The sequence below is a fragment of the Acanthochromis polyacanthus genome, chromosome 18 (assembly GCF_021347895.1).
Source record: "Acanthochromis polyacanthus isolate Apoly-LR-REF ecotype Palm Island chromosome 18, KAUST_Apoly_ChrSc, whole genome shotgun sequence".
Classification (NCBI taxonomy): domain Eukaryota; kingdom Metazoa; phylum Chordata; class Actinopteri; family Pomacentridae; genus Acanthochromis; species Acanthochromis polyacanthus.
In genome coordinates this window covers 4,422,674-4,442,354 of record NC_067130.1, presented here as the reverse complement: position 1 = coordinate 4,442,354, position 19,681 = coordinate 4,422,674, and the positions used below count along the sequence as shown (strand labels likewise).

General features: G+C 40.1%; 1 protein-coding gene across 2 annotated transcripts in view; it reads right to left on the bottom strand.

Moving 5' to 3' along the window:
- Window positions 1-19,681, bottom strand: part of si:dkey-112m2.1 (transmembrane protein 132C) — a 178,776-nt gene that overhangs the window by 35,423 nt on the left and 123,672 nt on the right. For both annotated transcript variants that reach the window (XM_051938986.1, XM_051938985.1), the window contains exon 5: window positions 9,437-9,626. In XM_051938986.1, coding sequence (XP_051794946.1) covers window positions 9,437-9,626 — 190 coding nt within the window. The remainder of the gene's footprint in view (window positions 1-9,436; window positions 9,627-19,681) is intronic.

Below are 19,681 nucleotides of genomic sequence, written 5' to 3'. Positions count from 1 at the left end.
GGCGTGGTCATCCTGTAAAGATGACTGCAAGAGCACAGGATGCTCAATGGGGTGATGAAGAATCCTAGAGTGTCAGCTAAAGACTTACAGAAAACTCTGGCACATAATGATATTTTGATGACAAATCTGCAATAAGTAAAACATTAAATAGGAATGGAGTTCATGGGAGGACACCATGGAGGAAGACACTGTTGTCCAAAAAATCACATTGCTGCACATTTGAAGTTTGAAAAAGACTACATGGATGTTCCACAGCACAACTGGCAAAATATTCTGTGGACAAATAAAACCAAAATTGAGTTGTTTGGAAGGAACACACAGCGCTACGTGTGTAGAAAAAAAAGCACAGCACCAACATCAAAACATCATCCCAACTGTGAAATATGGTGGAGGAGCATCATGGTTTGAGGCTGCCTTGCTGCCTCAGGACCTGGATGGATTGCTATCATCGACAGAAAAAATAATTCACAAGTTTCTGAAGACATTTTGCTGGAGAACTTAAACCATCTGCCCATCAACTGAAGCTCAACAGAGGATGATGTAACGGGACAGCGAAGCATAGAAGTAAATCAACAGAATGGCTACAACAGAAGAAAATACGCTTTCTGGAGTGGTCCAATCGGAGTCCCGACCTCAGCCCGATTAAGATCAAGAGAGCGATTCACTCCAGACATCCCAAGAATATTGCTAAATGGAAACAGTTTTGTAAAGAGGAATGGTCCAAAATTTCTCCTGACCGTTGTGTAGGTTTGATCTGCAACTACAGGAAACGTTTGGTTGAGGTTCTTGCAGCCAAAGAAGGGTCAACCAGTTATTAAATCCAAAGGTTCAAATACTTTTTCCACCATGCACTATGTTTGTGTGCTGCGTTCAATAAAAACATGAAAACATATCATTGTTTGTCCAGTATTAGTTTAAGCAGACTGTGTTTGTCTATTGCTGTGACATAGATGATCAGAACACATTTTATGATCAATTTATGCAGAAATCCAAGTAATCCCAAGGGGTTTACATACTTTTTCTTGCAAGTGTATTTGCTTATGCTGAGAAAATATTGGCACTGTCAGCCTCAGCCCTTGTGTCAGTCGGCCTCTGAAGCAGCCGTGTGTATTACTGAGGAAGAAAGCAATGAAGATCAAGAAAAACACAGTCTTGTGGATCTAAAGAACTACCACTATCAGTGTTGTTGGGTTGTTTTGATCTCTCCATCTCTTCTGTTCCTCAAACACGTCTGACGCATGAGGCTCAATTCACCGGGAGTGAAAGCAATAGCAAGAATTAATGTAGTCAAAATGCGCAGGAGAAAGATAGAGCTGTAAATTAAAGGCCCATATATACAGAGGAAGACTTAATTAAGCTATAAGGGGCATTATGGCTGCATGCAGATGGCTAATGCAGCCTTGAGGACACTTAGCATGCCAGCGGAAAGCCTCACTGCACACCCTATTAGTGCTCTGCCAGGCCATTTCCAAATACTGTTCCTGACAGTGAAGCAGTGTGACTGATGGGAACCTTCTAGAATACCGCTGGCCTAGTCCTGACACCACGACAGCGCTGTGTGTAAATTATAGATATAAGAGCCGCTTTCCGTTGGACTTCTTTGTCTCGCCTGCAGAGGATACAGCTTGTTATTAATTCTGCTGTCTTTGTTGCCTCAGTCTATCACTATTTGTCAAACACTTGTATGGGAGTCAGAATGGAGGAAAAGCAGGATTTGGAATAAATGTTAAAATTTGCAACAGGAGGTGCTTCCAAAAAAAGAGAGAAAGAAAAGTTAATGCAGACTCTCCTGCTAATGGTCCTGATTATCATGTTATGGGTTGTGAGCACCAGGCTAATGTTATTGAGTTTGAAACGGAGTGAGTTTCGGAAGCGGTGAATAAAATGCTAATGATAGCATTTGGGATGTACTGTAAAGAGCTATGGGGACCACACTGGCTGTCTCTTCTAATAAGAGAACAGAGAGGCACAGCACGGCAACAGAGAGATCAAAAAAAAAAGAAAAAAAAAAAGGGGAAAATGGGATGCACTCTCAGCTGGCATGTTCTCTGCATGCACTGCTTTTTAGGCTTGTTAATGAAACACGTTCACTGCCTGTTTTCTCATTTACCTCGTTGGTTCCAGGTTTTGCACTGTGCAGCATTTTTCCCTGATTCTCCCTTCAGAACCTGAACAACCGATTTGATTAAAGCGAACAATATCCATGCATTTGTCTTGGTGACACTGAGCTGGCATTCACAAGATGAGCTCACTGATAATATTACAGTAATGTACACAGCCTCTCATTCAGTAAGAGCAGAGCAGTATCTCTGTAAGTACATGCAACTGTCTCTCAGCTTGTCTTCTTCAGTTTGTACTTTGGATCATTTCAGATTTCGGGGCCATTAAATGCATTGATTTCAAACAGAGTAGGTTATCAGCGGATGCGCAGAGCCACCGGGGTAAGGTTCAAAAATGAACCCTGTAATCTGTTATTAAACCCTCACAAAACTCTCTTTTGAAAATCAATTGAAGTCTCGACCCATTTCCAACTTGTTCTCATGTATTTTTCCAATACTGAGCGCCATTTCCCCACATTAGCGCCACAGTCTCTCCTCTTATCCTGCCCTGTTAGAAGATAACAATACATTAAATATTCCTGAAACAAGGGGAAATCGCTTTGGGAAGAAGTGCAGGGATATCATCCCAATGCCGAAATTCTCCACTTATATTCAGTTTAAACAAAATGTGAAATTGCTCATTAAGATAAATGTTTCCTGCAGTGTATTCAGCACTGAACTAGCATTCCAAAGTATTCAGTCCAGCCACAAAAGACACAGAATTGTGCGTCATCGATTGGGCTACAACACAGATTGCTCTGTTCTATTACACTGGAAAAGGACTTTACCCAATGCTGCAGGATGAATATCCACTACTAATGTGTGTTCCTTTTTTTGAAAGGAGCCTAGACATTCAAAAGTTTCATAAATTGCCCTTCAGTAACAAATGATTTGGCAGGCTATTCCTAGACTAACCCCGCTTACCAGTTTTTGAAAATATTTTTCTCTCTCTGCACCTGCTTTCTACTCTGTTTTCTACACCCTCAGATTAGCCCCATTAATTTCATTTTGTCCTTTTTTTTTTCTTTTGTGTTTTAAGATCTTTTCCACTCTCAAATCCTTTTCTCTCTCCTGGTGCTATTACCAGAGTCGTCACAATTTCAGTCAGTTATCCTAGAGGACAGTTTTCCAGCAGTTGTTAAGAGTTCTGCATCGCATGTTTGGCAGGCAGATAGCGCATGTGTGCGTTGTATGTGTGCATGTGCGCGCTTCTCCGTGGGAGTGTAGGAGTGTGAGCCAGAAGCGATCACAGAGAGATGAGAGTTTTATTGAACACGGGTATTTGGCATTCTCTACACAGACAAGTACTGTTGAGTTCCAGGAACGATTGGTATCTACCTACACGTTCTGCCGCAAAGGTGAAGACTGATGTCAACCGCTAGCACTCTGTTTAATCAAACTATTTGTTCACTCTGACTTATCTGCTTTTAATTTATTACTTGGGTCTTCAAGTGCAATATGTAGGACTGTCAAAGCGCGTGTACCCTTCAAGAGCTACAGTGCACTCACTGAATAATAATACAGTATGGTTTAAATGCCACCAAGCTGAGCACTGAAAATGATAGCCATGAAAGAAAAAAGAAGAAGAAAACAACAGCCTTCCCGAGCGAAAAATGCGCTCTCACAGGTGGTTTAAATTGTGGAGGTGGAGAGCAGCACATTAAACATCTGAAAGCGTAAATGTCAAAGTTGTGGCTGGTCTTGGAGACATCGAGTTAAAGCTGGAATCTGCCAGTTGCTTCGTATTAAAACTGCGAAGATGATGAGGCTTCTGGTGTCACAATTTGCAGAAATTCTATTACCTTATTGATATGCATTGCAGCGAAAATGGTGACAGAGCAGATAATGTGAATATAAACATACAATTTAGTGAAGTCATCAACCATGAATAATCAACATTTCTCAGGAACAAAACACGGAGAGCCTCTCTAGTCACAGGAAAATGCTCAGTTTTTTGGTGTTTCACTATATTCCAGCAGACAGATGGATTCATTTACCAGAGCAAGTGTGAGTTTGTGCAGAGAGATGCTGGTTTAGGGTTTCCATTAACTGATACAGTGAAGCCCCAATGAATATTCTACGGTGTGAACCACATTTATACGACGAAAAGTAAATTCCTCTAAGTTACTTGTCCTATACTCCATTCTTTGGCTCTCAGTTTGTTCTAGATAAAACTTGAGTGTATTTCTGATATCTCCAACTGCTCCAGATGCTGAGTGTCTCTGCAGTCACATAAAAAAATACAGACAGGGAAGATTTTTCTTCTTGTACAATCCCTTTCCTTTGATTAGGGAGGTACACTCTGCTTTCTCCAAACTAAAAAAAAAATCCCCTCCATCGTTTGATCAGCCATATTTAGAACAAAAACTTGTCGCATTTTGTGATATAAGTTCGTTAATAAGCACCAGTGCAGCTTCACAGCTGTTTGTCTGCAATGTGGTGGACCTTGTTAAAAAGTCTTGCCATGTCTAGTTCAGTGTCTTTCTCTGAGTAACCCTTAAAGTTACAGTTAAGGACACCTCCTTTAACATGACCTGAATTTTCGACTTATATAAATATTAGAGCTCTTAACTTTACAGTATTTTGTGTCTGTCTTATTGATGCACTGTGACAATAATCTAAAAATGTGCCAAGGTGTTAATAGGTGGTTATTACCAACATCAGGACCGTAATTTAGGATTATTTCGATTTTCAATTAATCTACCAATTGTCAATTTTTAAATTAATAAATTATGTTTTGAAAGGAGGCCATAAAATACTAACATCTCAGAAGCTAAAACTTGTTTTTTGTCCCTTGACAAATGGCTTATATGACTATTCAACTCTCAAACTAGTTGCGGATTCAATATCTGACTGGTTAAAGGGATAATCATTGCAGCACTAATGACATAAATACTTGATGTTTTGTCTTTCCTTCTTTTTGTTAAATTAAGTTCCTGTTGAAATCCCCCACAGAAGTTCCATTCAACAGTTTCTTGACTGTATGGCCAATAGTTTGTTTATTTAATAAATAAAATATAATTCGAGCATGGCCTCCCTTTTAATAAGACACCAAATGTTGAGAAATGCAGTCAAAATCTCAGGGATGCTCTACTGATCGGAAATCACATATCAGGAATGAACTGTTGCCTCACCAAATTGCTATAATAAAATTTTATGAAGTACCCAAAGGCATCTGATTTTTACGTGGCCATTATCAGTGAGAAAAAAAACAACAACAAAAAACTACTCTTATCTCTTTGCAGCACACTGAATGATTTTCCCTTCATTTTGGAAAAACAATTATACAACAGTTTATCATGTTTACATAGTCATTATCATAACACAATTAGCAATCTGAAGCCACTTGCCAATTCATCCATATTTGCACTGTTTAAATCCAAACTCAATTAACTTCTCAGTCGGCAAACTGAGAGCTGTATTAACCAGCTTACTGTCAATTAAAAAGTGCAGGCTTTGTGTTAGAATAATAATTGGGACGGGCTTTTTATACGGGGTCAATAATGCTGATTAATTCATCAAATTTTCTGTTATCACTGTTTTAAAAAGTGCCTAAATACTGTGATGTGCTTTGCAAAGTCAGAAAAAAAAATTACACAAAGAAAAAATATTAAAAGCCCCTGGGACAAAATAGTGGATAGTCAAAATTATATCTGTTGTTATTCAGCGAATTAATTGTCTGCTTTCATGCCCACTATCAAATATACATTTAAAGAATATCTGTGTGAGAAAACTTCAAACTGCAGACTTTAAATAGAAACATGTTTGTTCACTATTTTTCTTATACCCTGGATAAATAATACAGTATTTGCACTCCAACAAGTAAAAGAAGCGTTGCCTAGTAACAAAAACTACCATCCTTGAAGATATGATATAATGTGGGTGTTTAAATTGCTCTATGTTTAAGTGTTTAGCTCATTAAAAAGTGGATGCCGTTTCCCAATAAATCTCTATCTTTATGTATATATATATTTCAGCTTTCCATTGCTGTTACAGTTCAAACGTACGAAGAGTGTGGTGATGCACGTATTTGTCTTGGATTGTTCCAGGCAGTGTGACTGTTATGATTCACTGCATTCAGATCTATGGAGAATGTGAGATACTAAGATTGATGAATTTAATCTGTGACTACATTTGCCATGCGTCGGTACTGCTGATTGGCCCTTCGTGACGTTGCCACAGATTTCTTGAAGGGTGAATTTGAAGCTCAATATGGTGAATTTGGCCACTAGCATCGTGGCAGTGCCTGACTACCAGCTAATCCAAAAATGAGAAGGTGGAAGCAGAGCTGAGTTGGGCCATGCAGTGTCCCATGACGACACTCACCTGTTACTCAAAACGGCATCGCTCTTATTTATGCATAATTAAGCCTTAACACAATTTAAATGAGTGAAGATAAATATTATAAAGATAATAAGATAAGATATAAAGATTCACTCCCTGTATGATTGTCATGAATGGGGATATTGGCTGTAGAGACCAAATTATTTTTTCGTCTTAGACTTGTAAACATGCTTATTTCTGCTGCAAAGTTTGGCATTTTAAAATGGGTGTCTATGGTGTTTGACTCACTTTTGTTGCCAGACTCTAGTGGCTGTTTTTGCCTTATCCTTGTAAATTCAATTTTTCATTCCAAGGCGTTGCCATTTGGTCGTACTATGGTGAGGACACATACCACATTTAGATTTCTGTGATAATTTTGGGTTCTCATTGAGCTACATAAGAAATGGGGAGTGAGTGGTGAGATGAGGATTATGTGTTTGTGTTCTAAAGCTAGACTCCTCATAAATAAAAAAAACAAACAAACATCACTACTTATCCTGAACACTTTCACGCAGCCTCTACATGCGAAGGCAGGCAAAGTGAAAAACCTTCCTAAAGCAATCCCTGTAAATGCAGGGGTTATAATATGGAGAAACTTTTAGAACTTTAAAATTACACTGCTGGCTTTAATATTTTATTTAATAGAATTATTAATATTTGTATTGATAGCAGCCAGAATTCTAATTAAAATAAAAATGTAAAAACATAACTTATGCTTAAAAAAAAAGTCTTCTGCACTAATACTCCAATACTGCGACTCATACAACCTCATTATTTTGTACACTACTGTTCAAAAGTTTGGGGTCACTTAGAAATGTCCTTATTTTTTTATAGAAAAACTTTTTTTTTTTAAATGAAATTAACAATTAATTATTCAGAAATCCAACCTAGTAATTGTTAGTGGTAAATTAATATTCTAGCTAGAAATTTTTTATGGAATATCTCCATAGGGGTACAGAGGAACATTTCCAGCAACCATCACTCCTGTGTTCTAATGCTACATGGTGTTAGCTAATGCTGTTGAAAGGCTCATTGATGATTAGAAAACCTTTGTGCAATTATGTTAGCACATGAATAAAAGTGGGAGTTTTCAAGGAAAACATAGAATGGTCTGGGTGAACCCAAACTTTCTAACGGTAGTGTATGTACCATTATAGTATTATAGGATACTGACAGTGGATTTCACATTGAACAATGTGGATTAGTTGAAGCTCATATTATTTTTGGGGACAATCCTAAAAATAATGTCCATTGTCCATTAATACCCACTGTTATTTGTCAGTGTCAAAGGTATGGCAGTCAATTTTAAGGGAGAGGCAGTAATTTAACAAGTTAATAACAAGGCCGTCTTATTAATTGCAATATCTGGGTGCAATAAGCTTTGAGGTCTGTGACTGCCAGTTATCAGATGATGGTGCTGTCCCTTCTTGCTTTTTGCCGTCAGTCTTGTCTTTGGCGAGTGCATAAACATGCTCAGCTGGATTTAGGTCAGCTGACTTGGCCAGTTAAGAGCATTTTACAGTTTGACCGTGAGTCAAGACTTGGCAGTCACGTCTGCATGTTTAGGATCCCTGTCCTGCTTCATGTCCCAGAATTGGGGCATGTCACATAAAAAGAGTAGCGTTCCAAACCGTTCACCCAGTAAGGATGTGAACGAACTCGCACTCTGAGCTGTAAGTCATCTCTTTAACATCATCTACAAAACCAGCATGCATGACCAGAACGATGGAAAACACCGTGAGCTGCCTGGCTGCTTTGCTTTTATCTTGCTTCGGGGTCTTCATGGGTTGACTCTCTTGATACAAACCAAGACCTGATCTTAATTCTAATCACTCTGACGCAGTTAGTTGAGTCCAGTTTTACTGTACTGCTACAGGTCTCAGGGTGGTGAATCAGTGTAGAATATCTAAGTGGTTCTGACTGGACTTGTTATCTGGTTGATGTGCTGTGTCATAATTTTCACAGGGGAAAATCTGATTTCTGAGAGAAATGGAGAGTGTGAAATGTGCAGTGTAGGAAAGATATGAAGCTTCTTTGTCCTTAAATTGCCTTCATTAAAGCAATGCAGGCTTTGATTGGTGAGGGAATATTGTTTTAGGTAAGACATTAGATATAATCAATTCCAGAATCATACCCCCACGATACTGTAGAGGAGTTTGAAACATTCAGAGGCAGAATCATACAACTCTGAAACCTTATCATGGCTGTAGCTACTTTATCTTTATCTGGAACAACCATGAGGTAAACAGCAGAAAAATAGTGCTCACATTGCAGAGGAATCCATGAGGAGTGCACGTTTTAGACTGTCCAGGGGAGAATTTCTAGCTAAATATTTTTGTTGCATGATGTTGCATTTTTTTGTTTTTGCTGCAAACCCCGCTTACTTCTCCACCAGAGCAAACCATTTGGTAGTAGCACTAGTAATAGTGCTGGTTCTTCTTCAGCTTTTCAGTGGGTTACAGATCCACCATAGTCTTAGAAGCTCCCTCTCATTTATTCTGAACCAACCACAGAGGCCACGACTAAAAACCCCAATAAGATCAATATTCGTTTCATTTTCTCTGCAGTTCAATGCTTTAATATCACCAGTCGATATTTATAAAGGCATTTGCAAACGTGATTTAGTGTTTGAGAATGTTACTCTTTGTGTCAGTGTTTGCCACAGAGTTAATAGATGCCAACTGATGATATTAAAACATTTAGCAATGCTGCGCAAGTGGCAGTCGGCATTCATGTGCCGCCATTTACATCACTGTTTACATTTGCGTGGGCGTTGATAATCACCAGCTGGTGATATCAAAACATCAGCCGGCTCATTCTTTGGTTGTCAAAATGCAAAGAACTGGTTTGAACTTAAAGAATAGCTCAAAACCAACCCTTAAGCTGGCCTTGTAAAAATGGACATATCCTGTTCCCAACGTACCCAGCCCCATTGAGTGATTGGGAAGGCTATGATTTTAGTAACGTAGTGCTAAACCATTTCCACCTTAACAGTACAAAAGCTCATTCCTTACCATGGCTAGTGGAACAATCCCACCCAGGTCCTGCGGCGCCAGGCGGATGAGGGTCTGCACCTCGCTGGTCAGGGTGCGTGTTAGCGGATACTCCACCTGCCATGTCACCTGCCTGCCCCCCTGAGTCACCATGAGCCCGTTCACCTCCAGGTCTACCTGCAGCACTCGCTGGTAGCCCACTGCTTCCATTCTACAAGCAGAAAGAGAGAGAGAGAGAACATGAGTGTCAGGAGGGGATTTAGATAAGAGGAGGGCAGCAAGTGGGGAAGCGAGGAAAGATAAGTAGCCACCATAAGCTCCAAACATAAGGACAAGACTATGTAAGGTTGGAGTCAGAAGGGATGAGAGAGTAGCAGGGAAAGTGAGGAGAAGCAAAAATAAGACTACTGTGAATACAAATGGAGCAGGGAACAAGAAATAACTGGGTAAAAGAAAGTGGAACAATTGGGATTCACATTGGCGCTAACAGGACAGAAAAGAAAATTAATTACATTTTATTCAGGCATGAAGAAAACATGTCAGAAATGCTGCATGAGTAGAGGACTGTGCTGCAGTATTGCATGCAGATATTGTGTGGGATGTGCCATGTTTCCTAAAATTTAAGCAACGTACTCCTCATCTCAAAATCTGATATGAACCTAATCGCGGCACCGTTGAAATTTATTCTCACATCCACCCAGAACCATGATGATGGGGGAAAAAAGCAATTTATTTCCCCCCCCCTTTGCAATATGGAGCCTCTCTTGCAGAGATTGCCAGGGCCAAGCAAATCATTTTCTCTCAGCTGATGGAGATGCAAACAAAGCAGAAAAAACAATGAATGCAAAATAATATCCTCAAAACTTATTTGATTTGCTGAATGCTCGGTTTGATCAAGCTGCTGACTCTCCCTCCGGTGTTCTTTGTCACAGTCGAAACTCAATGCAACACCTCTTCCAACAAGCAGACACAGATATACAGTACACACTGTCAAGAGAAAAGCAATTCACACTTGGGGATCTAGGGGTGGCTCGCAGATGTAAACATTCAGACTGCAGAACACGTTTCTCTAGATGACAGTGAAAACAAAAGGTAGAAGCAATACAGAGACAGTTTTCTAATGTCCGAGAATAAAGAGGCAGCGAGAGTGTGTGTTAAAAAAATGAATGCATTTTAGCAAAAAAGTTATTTTTACTGTTTCTCGCCTGGGCAGCATTTGTTGTTTGGGTGTCGCGCAATTAAAACCAGGCTGGAGAGAGGCTAAATTGAGCACGAGGAGGAGAGTGTCGAGGGGGGATAAGATCCAGAGATTTCCTTGAACATATTTTGGCCAAGCCTGCACTTAAATCTCCCCTAACTCCCCTTTATGTTTGAACTTCAGTTGCTAGCCTCACTTCAAAGTGCAGATTTAAGGATCCAGTCTGGTATAAAAAAAAAAAAAAAAACTGTGAGGAGAACAGTTTTTGGAAGCTTGAATAGCAATTCTAGGTCAGGCTGAGAAAGCTTTTTTCAGTTTCAGAGGGTAATGTTCTGAATTACACTAAATATGTTTCCAAATAACCATTGAGAAGCTTTGGCTTGGGGCGATGGCAGGTGGATACTGGTGTGAATCTGGCCACACAGTGAGTGCTGCTCAGTTACAATCCTGTCTGAGCACAGAAGGATTTTACACTCAGGTGCATTGTGACACACACGGGAGTACTTTGTGATATTATGCACACTGTTGAAAGTCTTTGAGTGGGTTTTTACCCAAAACACATGCTTTCACAGGCCTTCTCTACCAAACAATGTGCAAATGCAGATAAAGATTTTTGTACATTGATGCATTTTTCAATCATACTGAGAGAATGTTTCCGTTTTTCTTCTTGTCAACAAATCCGATGAAATCAACGTTGGATTCATGGTCCTAACATGCAGCGCTTTCACAGATCTTTGTTGAGCATTGCTGTTAACAACAGATCAGAAGTGTGTTGCAATGGGTCACATATTTATTCACTCTGATAAACAAGGACACTGGGAGTTATTCTGAGTTAAAGCAACATACACTATACTGTTGCTCAGAATACTGGAGCAACATAATGGTATCAACCCATGACTGAAAATAGACCCCAATGATTACAATGTATTTTCCAAAAAACTGCAATGCCCAGCTGCTGAGACTTTAAAGATGAAATCTGGTGTTAAAGACTAACATCTTCACCACTGAATGTACAATGAGATGGAAGAACCCTCTGTAGTATCACCCTTAGGTTCCCTAAAGAGCAGTGTCAAAGGTCAGAGCGTTGGTTCCAACCATCACCATCTTGGACTCCACCTAGTCTTCCTATGAGAATCTTCATTAGCATTTTTGCTCTTGCAGAAAACTGCCTGGACTTGTTTGTATTTCTTTAAAGCAATCCCACTTGTATGGGGCTGAATTAAGTGAAGCAGTGTCCCCCTCAAAACAGTGTCAGGGGGGATTATTTTGGTGGAACATTTGCATGCAGGGAAGTGAGCACCGTCATTAAAATGAATGATTCTCCAAAATAAATAAATATATAAATAGCGGGGCTGCCTTGCGGTATGATCCAAATCCTCAGCAGGACTTGAAAATTTCAGCATTGTAGGTTGCTAGCCTCGAGGTGGCTGTTGTTCTCCATAGTGATGGGGATTTTGAAAACCGTAACATGTAGATAGTGGAAAGAGAGGAGGAAGCCTAGCTGGCAAATGACTCATGGCAGGTTTATACATACAGTCAACATCTGTTGAGTCAGTCTAGATTCAAACCAAGTCCTCGTTAATCCAGAAAAGTTGGAGTGTGAGGCAGGCCATGCAGATGTGTGGCTATGGCACCTTTCTACCATTCAAAGCCACAGCATCCTTAATTATGCCTTCACCTAATTGAAATGAGTCAATTATATAAAAAATCTGTCTTGTGTAGTTGTCATGAAAGGCCAAAAATAGCTACAGAGACCAAAAATATGTTTGTACCAGGCTGTAAACATGTTTATTTCTGCTGTAAAGTTGAGCATTTTAACATTCGAGTATATAGAAATTGACTCACTTTTGGAGCCAGTGTCAAGTGGACATTTAAGGAACTGCAGCTTTATGCAATACTGATCTGGCTTCTTTTTTCAGGCCCACAGATTGCTCCTTGAGCAGGACTGACAAGTTAGAACGCTGGGTTGGGATTTGAGGTCACTAAGAAAATTATATTCTAACTCCAGCCTTATCATTTAATATTGGTAGAGTTTTTCTAAAATAAGCGTGAGATCACATTACACTTATCTTTCTGCAACAGCTGTGGAGTAGGAACAGACATTTCTCCCCGAATCAATACCTTCAATCTCTATTGCATCTCCCCTTACTGTCCCTACTTTACATATTTGTTGAAATTAGACCCACTTCTGCGTTTACATTGTTGAAATCGGATCTTAGTAACTGGAAGTATAAAAACTGAGTTCAAGGCTTTTTTTTTTTTTGAAACATTCAAAATCAGAAGCATTTTCAAGTTCTACTGCAGAATTAGTTGTGATAACATAACTGAGAAAAAAGAAGCAAAATGGCAATTAGATTAGAGAAGCAATGTTTGCACTTTAGAAATCATGCTTTCATGCAGGGTGCAGTTTAGCAATTTCTAGGCTCACTTTTTGCTCTTTGAAATCCATTTCCTTTGAGTTAAAGTTGAACATCAAAAGCAAAAGAGAGGAACTGCTGAGAGCAAACATATCGCACAACCCATACTGTAGATTGTAGTTCTGTTTGGTTACTCATATGAGCAGATTTCTTGAAAATTCCCACTCCTGGGTTTCTGGCTGTGAACTTTAAGCCTCGCTGAAGCCCGTCCATCACTCTTTTCCTTTTTAGTTTTTCTGACTGACACAAATTCTGAGGACTCCAGAGCAGCAGTATCCTCTGCTGCCTGACAACATGATGGGCTCAGGAGTAGTGACTGCAGTGATTATGTGCTTTACGCTTATGGTGTACAATTACAGCCAAATCAATTATCTTCAACAGACAGTCTTGCTTTACAATGAAGCTGCAAACAATCAGAGCTTTAGTGCTGAACACTACAATACAACTCCTCTTCTGTCCCTATTCAATCTGCCTCACTCTGTGTTGTCTGTATTGTCTTTTTTCTAATCTTTTCCTCACCATCCCTCCCTCCTTTTCAACTTAACTCGCTGACCCGCAGTGTTATGTTGCTCTCAATAGAGGGCAGTGCCCTCTCTCGCCCTTTCTTCTTCTCTCTCTTCCTCATCCCTTCATCCAGCATGTGTTTAGGATGATGAATGTCTGCAGCGCACCAGCTGGAGAGGTCAGGCCGCTTCTCCGTCTCTCATTAGAAACATAACTGCACTGTGTGCCCTTTTCTCAGTGCGATTACCATACGATTTAATACACTCGCTGGCAACTATCACTTCTCCCGCACGGAGTCATGGACGGGGATGAGAGCAAAAGGTGGACACAGAGACAGAAACAAAAAGGGAAAAAAAAAAAACTCGGAGCAGAAACAGGGTTAGAAGGGCTCAGATAAAAGCAAAATGTCTACTGGGATCACAGAGCTGACTGTGCTACTACAAAAGCGGATAGCGACAACAATGCAGCGGTATCATAGCAGGTTTGTTGTGGTTGTGGAGAAATGAGGTGTAAAATCGGTCATGTCAATTTGAGGAGGCTTTTGAGGCATCTCCATTTTTCAGTCCTATTGTTGGATGTAAAAGCACAAACGGGGGAAAATGCTAAAAGAATCCACTCAGAGGAAGAAAAAAACGCACATACTTTCAATTCTGTAAGATACATTTCAAACACATCCCTTGTAGCAACAAAGGGGCTCTGAGTGAAAAGAAGCGGCGTAACAGGAAAAAAAATGACAAGAATGAAATTCCTTTTGTTCGAAAACAGGAAAATAAAAATGGAGCTAAGGAACACAAAAGCCCCGTTAAACATGCAGTCATGTTTTCCTCTTTTCACTCTTGACACCTGTGTGGATATCTGGCTCGGAGAAAGGTAGTGAAAGAAAAGTCTGCTGTCTCTTTTGGAGACCCCAGGGGGTTCTTTTCATGCACAGCACTGATTTGGTTAGCACTGACAACAATGATACATCAAAGACTGGAATCTATTTCAACACAGTGAATTGACAGTGAGTCCAGCAGTAGAAGGAGAGTTGTGTGTGTGAGAGAGATAGATTATGTTTTTGTATCGGATTCAAACGTGAAAAAAGCCCCATTCAGGTAAAAGTAGATGTAATTTTTTTGGGACAGAAGACAACAGAATTTACTTTAAGACCAGCATGACATTTCCTCAGTCACTGTGAGGCTGTAAATAAAATCTGGAGCTGAAAAAAGGATTGCGTCACTGCACTTTTTGTGTGGTCAGATGTCTGTGGTGGATATTCCCACAAATGAGACTGTGTTTGTTTGATGTGCCGCAGATAGAGTGTTGGTATTTGTGACCCGGCACACATGATTTTCTGTGTGTTTGTGTGCTGGCTGGGGGTCGGACCAACAACAGAACGGGACATCTGCATGAAAATGAATTCCCTGATGGATATGGTGGACCTGTTGGCAGCAGGGAAATATTAACAGATGGAGAAATAGCATAGACATCAGTAGATGCAGTCCATAATTGAAATCTGACGTGTGAGAGCAGCATTAGCTAAAAAAAAAAAAAAAAAGTGTGATGGCTTGCAGGATGAGCAACTCCTGCTGTCCATCTGTCTTCATATAAAGATCCACCTCCTGCTTTGAACTCTCATGTATATAAGTTTAAATACAGAGAAGGAACCAAAAGTTCTGCACACACTCACTTTATTAAAGTGAAGCCATTTCTAATGCAGTAAAACCGGCTTCAGAGAATTTGGGGGAATTTTATGCCTTAAGAATCTGTCATAAAGACTTTCTTGTGTGGAAATAGAATCTCTGTAGATGTTTTACAGCCTCATACACAGTTTCCTTCCTAATTTATTTCCTATACAGCAATATTACAGGAATAATTTGAGAAAAACGTGTTCCCCATCAGGGCTGTACAGTGGCTTGGTGGTTAATACTTTTGCTTTGCAGCTAGAAGCTAACTGGGGGTCTTTTGCAGCTCTTTCTGCATGGAGTTTGCATGTTCTCCTTGTGCGTGCATGGATTTTCACCAGGTACTCTGGCTTCCTCCCACAGTCCTCAGCTTCATTGGTGATTCTAAATTGTCCATCGGTGTGAATGTGAGTGTGCTTTTTTTGCCTCTGTGTGCCCTGAGATGTCCAAGGTGTCTCCTGCCTTCGCCCTAAGTCAGCTGGGATAGACTCCATCACTCCCGTGACCCTAAGGAAGATTAAGCAGTGTATAGATGATGGATGGATCAATGTTCCCTGTCAAAATGTAAGGGGAGTCATGTACTAGGTCCATTTATTGGGTGCAGTGACTTCCTGTATTCTGTGCTGGTTGCCTGGCAACCTTACAGTGACAAAGACCAGGAAGTCACAGCTGCAAGTAAGAAATCACTCCATCATATACCTGACTGTAAAAGAACAACTTGCTGTTTTATGAGGGCGCTGGTAGGTCCATGTTTGACTATGGAACAAAAAGAGTATATATTGAAGTAACTGTTACTTTAATACAATCCATATTGTGAGTGAGATATAATTCCTGTTTTTTTTCTAGCTTTGTGTGTGTGGCAACACGAATGATTTGCTTTTGCAGCTGTTTTAATTATTTGTAGTTCACTTCCTCTCCAGCTGCAGGGCTGAGTGTTCCCTGCATTTGCTCTGGATGACTGTCCAAACAAAAATACATTCTGATTCTAATTGCTTTGAAGACCTTGAGGGAAATCAGATAATCTCTCCAATGGATAAAACCTGGTTTCAACAGGGGCTCCATCTGCCTCTTACTCCACTGTACTCAGAAAGGTCACTGCACATTAATAGTAGAGACTACCTCTGACTCCACTAGTTCAGCAGAAGCGGAGTGTGTAATGAGGTCATTTAGCCTGGTGTAGTTGGGGGTCATTAGAATATTATGATTAATAAATCAGGATCTGGTGTAGCAGAAACCGTATTTTGTGTGTGCTTGCATCCCAAGGGACTTCAAGCTCAACTTTAATGAGTTTCAGTAGCTCAGGTCTAATATCTGTCTCTTCTCTCCAATGATGCTAATGAGAGCATATTGAAAGCAGTGGGACTCATCACCGACGCTTATTCTCTGCTGCACAGGTGAACAGCGGACATAAGATCCAACAGAATGTCATAGTTTGGAGAGAGTTGGTGCAGCAGGACCAACGAATGATGGCCCTACAGGGGTGAGGAGGGGTGATGAACGGGGGAAAGTGATAGAGAAAGAAACAGGCACAGCTGCAGAATGAAACGGTGCAAAAATAGCTCAAAATGCCGAAATTCCTCCCAAAAGACAGCTCACTGAGTCACGTCACAGATGTTAGTAATAAATGTATGGCGAGCTGTAATCCCAACCTGGTGGCGTCGGGGGAACTGGTGGCTTTCCGATGCCTGTTTCATCTGAAATGGATGTGTTTATGGAGTGATAAACGTTGACATATGACAGACAGATAATGAAAGAGATCATAAAATGAAACCATGTCAAGAGGCAAGTGAAACACAGAATAACCAATTTATGTATGCAGGAGATTTCCCCCAGGATCTATCAAACCCTCAACGTCAGTACAGATTAGTTTGCTTCCACAGCAGGCCTGCAGAGTGTGAAAAGGGTTGGGGGGGGGCGGCAGTGGGTGAAAAACCGAAAGACAAATATTGCAGTTCTTCTCCCAAATTGCCTTTTTGGTCCCTCTCTTTCTTCGATATCGTCTGAAATAACCCCCCTCTGTTTTGTTCTCTTGCTGTCTCTCATGCTCATTCCTTCCCTGACCTCTGTTTTTCCTCCTCCTTCTCCTCCCTTTCTTCTCACCAGTCCTCTCCCCCTTTTTCTTAACTCCATCTTGTCTTCCTCAATTGCCTGCTGGTCTATTTTCTTTCTCTCTAGGCCACATTTTTCCCTATATTTCTCTCAAACGGTGTGTGAAATGAGGGGATTTGGGCTTCCTGCATGAAACAGATGTGGCTCTTCGTATCAACCAATCAGAACGCAGCGTCGCCACTCTGCACCGTATCGTAGCAAAAGCCAATCACGGCGTCAAACGCAGCTCAGGAAACACAGACATCTCCCAGAAAATATTACCAAACTCTGCAGTGAGCTGATCTTGCAAGAGCTGAAGGCTTACTAGACCAGAAAGGTTTATGTTTGTTTTAGCCACATTACCAACAACAGAATATCAGAGCGTTTAAATGCCTCACGCTGTCACAACAGCTGTTTTCTGCAAATAAATATGTAACAACAAGGTTTTTTTTCAAGAGAGTAGTGTCTCTGATATACTTGCCTATCACATTACGTTTCCTGAAGATTTAAACAAATTGAATTAAAAAAAAAAAAACATGTACGGTAAATGGAATATTCCAATTGTCTTAATATGAAAACCTCAAACACAAAATTTTACTCATCAAACATCATTCATGAGTATCATAAACCATCCTGAATATTATTGTTTTCACACCTAAACATAATGCTGCCTAGGTTGCATTTATGTTTTATTTCTAACCAAAATTGTCATTGAACTCTGCAAAATGTCAATACAGGTCATGATTTCCCGATAACATTTGCATCTGGAAGCTAGGATATGGTTCCAATGTGGTGATTTAAATGCAAATTTTTGTTTGGCAATTTACTGGTTCAACACATTTGATTGACAATCAAATATCTCAGCAACAACTTGATGGATTGCCATGAATGTCATTTTGACATTCATGGTGGACCAGAGCGTGAACTTTCACGATTGTGGTGATCCATAAACTAGGTTCAAGCTTTCACTTAAACAGATGATATACGCTGCTGTTTGGTTGTTATTCATTAGCATTTGTACACAATAATTTTAGACAACAAAGAAACTGTCTCATTTGCATGCTAGCAATGCCACTGTGATCATGTTAGCATTGCTTATGTTAACATTTGTTTTTCCAGAAGCAGCGTCTGAAAGTCGGCAGGGTGGAGAAAAATGTCAGTCTTGGTGGATAAATGAAAAAGGTTTGCTGATATTAAGCACAAGATGGGACATATTTCTCAACAACTAAAATCTTTCCTTGACTCTTTAACTCCTTGACACCTATTGTTGTGAATTCGTAACATACCTTTCATTCAGACTGCAGCTGAGATAGCGTATCCATTCCCCCAATGCCGGTTTGTGCATATTCAATACGTACCTCGGAACCTTATGCAAGCACTGGTTTCTTGTAGGACTGGTCACAGTGGGACCTAATTATTATATATCTGTTATAATTATTGTTATACAACTGTTCTATGTGTAATAGATAAATTAACAATCTCCATGTATTTTAGCATCAGCTGGAAAGGAAAAACACACACAGTTTTTATTTAATTCTAAATGATTTCAGGCATCAAGGGGTTAAGTACTAACCCTACAGCTAACACACCGGATGCAGTACATGTGTACCCCGAATGTAATTCTTTCAAAATGTAATTGAGAACGTAATTTGGTAAATCCAGGTCTTATTTACAGATGCTCTCAATGTAAAAGTTAAAGCACTGTATATGAACAGATCATTTACAATATCTTTAAAGTTTCACTGGTCAAAAAAGGGCGTTGTTTTCCACAGATGGTTAGAATCATAGGAAATTGCTTTTGGACTCAGAAAACCTACAAAATGCAGTGAGCTCCTAAGAGCCCTTTGAATACAACTGTTTACCTCTGTGTCGGCTGCAGCATAGTACAAGATTAAAGAGTTCGTGGAGGTGAGTGAGGTACTAGCAAGGTGAAGATATGAGGCAGATTTTCACAAATGCTCCAGTGTTCAGTCTGTCTGTCGGTATAGTTGTTTAAAGCAGTGAATTCCTTGACAGTGAAGTCTCACAGAGGCCACACTGTCTGAAAACCACCCAGTGCTATTATCACCTTTTAACTGTGAAGCACTAAACTGCTGTCAAGGACCAGCTGGTGGTTATAAGCCATGCTTAAGACAGTGAATACAATGCAACACAATCAATCAGCGTATAAACACCATCTTCTATCCCCTTATTGATTTCTGTGAGCTGTAGAAGTGTTAGTAAAATTCTCCAGAGGGCTGTGGCGCTCATCCTCTTATCCTGGACAATAAGATCAACTCAGTGTGACTGGCTAATCTCCCCCTTAGAGTCTAAACTCTCCACCAGAAATGGCCCTTCTTCTTTTCCTTGTTACTCACACATTTACACACAGATGACAGAACTCAGATTAAGTTGT